This window comes from Triticum urartu, chromosome 5 (assembly GCF_003073215.2).
Source record: "Triticum urartu cultivar G1812 chromosome 5, Tu2.1, whole genome shotgun sequence".
NCBI classification, from domain to species: Eukaryota; Viridiplantae; Streptophyta; class Magnoliopsida; order Poales; family Poaceae; genus Triticum; species Triticum urartu.
In genome coordinates this window covers 109198633-109203028 of record NC_053026.1, presented here as the reverse complement: position 1 = coordinate 109203028, position 4396 = coordinate 109198633, and the positions used below count along the sequence as shown (strand labels likewise).

Below are 4396 nucleotides of genomic sequence, written 5' to 3'. Positions count from 1 at the left end.
CCCCTTCCCATGTGGCCAGCACCGTTATCATGCGCCTCCCCCTGCTCTTTACCGCCTCCCCGAGCTCGAGTGTGTCGGCATAGCTAGCTCCACCGCAGCAACATGAGCTCCTCCTAGAGGAGCTCCATCTGAGTCACGAGCCCTTCGCCATGTTGCTCGGGCAGAGCCACACACGTAACTGCTGCCCTCCTCCATGCACCCGAGCACTTCCCTGCATTTTCCCAAGCGTAGACTTGCTTTTCACTGCCAAAGTTCGGTAGCCGTGCCTCCGTCCTCCCCACAATGTTTGTGCTAGACAATGCCACCACCACCGAAAAGGTTGTTGTAAAAATCTCACGCTCGATTCTCTCTCTCTCTCTCTCATAATTGAAACAACATGAATTAGATTGCAAATTTGATGATGTTCAATGCCATTTGCTTAAATAGGAGTATTTTGAACATTCACTGTTAGAGGAGGATGTCGATGACTTTCATGATGGTGATGAAGATTTGGACATGGTGACACTTTTGCCTATAGAGATGGATGAGAGAAACAAGCAAAAGCATGTCGTTTATCAAGTTAGGAGACACTTCCATATGGGAAGGCATTTATGTATGTGCATTGTCAATGCAATGGGAGAGAACACAACTACTTCAACAACAAAAAATGCAATAGAGCCGGTTTACTTGGGTTTAGTGTTTTGGAGAAGGTCACAGTGGTAATGTGGAAATGGTTTGCATGGATTCATATGAACAGAGAGAATATAAATGGTGCAAATCAAGCATTGGTGGCTAGTGGAGGAGGGCAAATGACTCCAATTTCTTCAATCCAAGCACTGCAAAATTCTTCAAGTGCCCCCTCCCCCTGAAATACACACAGTTCCGCCTCCCTTGGTGGGACTGATAGTATATCTCACATTAGAACTCTTGTCATTTGAAAATTTAGTACTCTTATCATCACTCTCCATTTGGCCTTGTTTAAAACTTCTACAAATTATATTATGTTTTATGACTAATGTTGTGTATACCTTACAAAAACATATTTAGAAAATAAATTACAAAATTGTATAAAATATGAATGTACTAAAACCATTATGTAGATTTCTTTTTATGTTCAGAATATGTAGATTTGGGAACAAATTTTAATTTCAAATTGTGTAATGGAATAAGTAGATTTGGTACACCGACACAAATCCTTATGGTACATCATTACTTTTTTCCTTGGTATAATTCATTGGAGCAAAATGAACAACAACAAAAATGAGACATTTCATTCATCTCCACTTTTGGTACATTAGTTAATTCTTGTTTGCAAACTATATTTTGTACATAAGGCTGTACTGGACAACAAAAATCAAATGCTCTTCCTACACAGATCCACAAGATATGTACAAAAGAGAAGAAGATTTTATGAGACCAGTGCACCAAAGGAAGATTTGTTGCCTACAAATTCGTTAGGACATGTATAGATAAGAAAGTATCACTTGATAACGTGTAAAAAAGGCAAGGTTCTCATGCTAACATTAATGAACAAAGGGAACATGATGTGGAACAAAATGAACTAGCTGACGAGTGAGGAGCACCAAGTGGAGTAGTAGACGAATTTGGTGCCAAGGTGCTCGGGCCGCCATATCCAATGGAGGCATGTGCCCGGGACTTCATGGTAGCTTGGAGGAAGACCTGACACTGTTACAGTGGGGGAGTGCGATAAGACGATGTGGGATCTGAATTGGCTGGAGACGGAAGCAACGGAATTTGGAGCCGACAGATCTACAAGAAGTGAGACTTCGGAAAGCCGGCTCTAGCCCGGTGAGGCTCGGTGCAGCTTATTTGGCTAGGCCAGTGGCGCGCATTGGAAGAATAGGCGGGTGCTTTCCGACAGCCCACGTTGGTGCACGTGAAAGAGAGATAAGAGGTTGGGCCTGGAAGTAGGGGGCCACGACAAGGGGGGCTAAGCGTGCAATATTCATTTATGTTGAGGTGGCTTGTTAAAATGTCTACCACCTCTTCACCTCACGTGATTTGTACCATTAGATTTCCATCAAATGGCCCATACCCGATCGCACGATCACTCCTAAGGTGTTGTTGATGCTATATAAGTTGCCCCCGGAATTGAAGAAAAAGAAAAGGAAGGACTGTGATTTCGGGATTCTGGTAGAGCGAAGCACACTATAATCCCTAAAAGTTGTTAGACGTTGACCCTACAATTGTTTTAGGGTATCCCGTTTTAGGGATTTTCAGGGAGATGCTCTTAGGGCCATATTATTTTTTCCTGTCTTTGCATGCACCTTCTAAATATATTTTTGGGGAAGATCATCTAATGTGTCATGGCTGCAAATTCATGTGCTTTGATTTCCAGGACGCCATGACATCCAAATCTTATTTTTCATTTTCATGTTTATAGAATCATGAATTCTCAAACAGCGCACTAGTAGATATTTTCATGTATTACATGCACATTCTCTCTTCTTCTCTCCTCAAGTACGTGGAGAGCATCGAAAGGTTTTTTTTTTTGGCTTCTGTAGAAGAATCTAGGAAATAATAACACGTACTAACTCAGCGACAATTAGTATGAATCGGTGGAAGTATCTAGTGATTTAAAGGGCAAATAAACGGCACCCGCAACTTTCATTTAGTTAGTTTTTGCTAACTTGATAGTTCATTTTCCACAGAGAATAAACTTTATTGAACTGCTAGACAATAAGTGAGCTTAAACGGGATTTAAACAGGACCCGGTTTACATCCCTGAAAGTATCTCAATTTCATGCATGTTGTCTTTATTTGTGTGCTTTAGGATACAACATGCTTCTAAGAGTGCTTATCAACAATCTCCATAATTTTACAGCCCAGAAGTTTCACGGGATTTCGGCATGAACGTCAGGCAAACCAGCTCGTTTTGCTATGGAAAGTGAAGAAGAATCCGTGTCCGAAAATGGGACCAGAGGGAATTTGTTGGATCGTTCGTACGTGTGGCGGTGCTCAAGTGGAAAATTAGATAGCATCACAAGCTCCGAACAGTCCACATTGATGGCGCCATTAATTCACTCACATGTCCACACCTAACACCTCGCCACACCTGGCCATGGCAGCTCGGCTTTACACAACCTTTGGCTCATCCGAGCCTGCCGTGTGGGTCCCACGCTCCGCCACGTCGGCGCCTAAGGCTCGCCTCTCCCGTGATCACAGGCCGTCTATAAAGCCGGGAGGAGGCTACGTGCCCAGCTCAGGACGCCCAGTCACCGTCGGATGAGCTGAGCTGAGGGTGTTCGGATGGCGTCGCCGCTGCGTAACGGGGATCAGGCGGCGGCGGGGGGACGGAGGAAGGAGTCGAGGCGGCTGGGGACGCTCCTCCTGGTGCTGCGGGTGGCGGCGCTGTGCTTTAGCCTCGCGGCGGCGGTGTTCGCGGCGACGGACGGCGCCGTGCTGCGGCTGGCGCCGTTCAGGTTCCTGCTGGCGGCGAACGCGATCGTGGCGGTATACTCGGTGTTCGAGGTCGCCGCGGCGGCGTGGGAGGTGGCCAAGGGCGCCACGCTGCTCCCGGAGGCCTTGCAGCTCTGGTTCGACTTCGGCCACGACCAGGTAACCAATTAACCAGCGCCTACTTGCTGTAATTACACGCAAGTTGCATCTGGTCGATCGATCACACACATGGAGTTGGTTAACTAATTTCGGAGTTGTTCATTCGATCGTGTGTGCGTGCGCTGCAGGGTTTCGGGTACATGGCGCTGGCAGCGGCGGCGGCGGCGGCGCGGGAAGCGGCGTTGTGCGGCGGAGTCCAGGAGCGGAATATCAGCAGCACGGCGTGCCTGCAGGGCGACATCGCCGTGGGGCTCGGGTTCGCGGCGTTCGCTTTCCTGGCGCTGGCGGCGCTCGCGACGGGGTTCCGGCTTGTCCGCTTCCTCGCCACCGGTTCCCGGCTCCCGGCGGGGGCCTCCTCCCCGTATTGACCGGCGCGCGTGGGGCCATGGAGCATACTTTCCGTACGTAGTAGCTACTCGTGCGATGAACTGATCGGAGTGCGGCTAGCCAGAGCACTTCGATTCTTCGGTGGTTTTGATCGATCGGTGGGGTGATTATTACAGTATGCACTACGCTTGATTAGCTCGACAATATTAGATGGATGTGTGTGATGTGTACGCAAGATTCTGCGGGATATACCAGTGAAACATAGGAGGTGCATGACGAGTGTGTTTTTTCATTTTGGGTTTGCTATATCTGGCCGGTGGGACTCACCCTCGTTCTTTTTTTTCTGGGGATTTTTTTGCCGAGAATTTGGGGAGCTTCATCGGTAATTACATTCGATTACAATTAGCCCTGAAGCTGTAATAAGAAAGGATGAACGTTCGTGTGGCCAGGAAACCAACAAGGAACGTGCCTGCTTAGCACAAAGTTCCGCCACACTGTTACCATCCTTGGG

The 4396-nt window shown here is 47.6% G+C and overlaps 1 protein-coding gene across 1 annotated transcript; it reads left to right on the top strand.

The window, feature by feature from the left end:
* Window positions 1–3203: 3203 nt before the first annotated feature.
* LOC125555747 (CASP-like protein 4C1) lies at window positions 3204–4191 on the top strand. Its single transcript, XM_048718602.1, has 2 exons — window positions 3204–3558; window positions 3687–4191. The coding sequence occupies exons 1-2, from the start codon at window positions 3250–3252 to the stop codon at window positions 3924–3926; spliced, it is 549 nt and encodes a 182-aa protein (XP_048574559.1). The 5' UTR covers window positions 3204–3249; the 3' UTR covers window positions 3927–4191.
* Window positions 4192–4396: the final 205 nt, after the last annotated feature.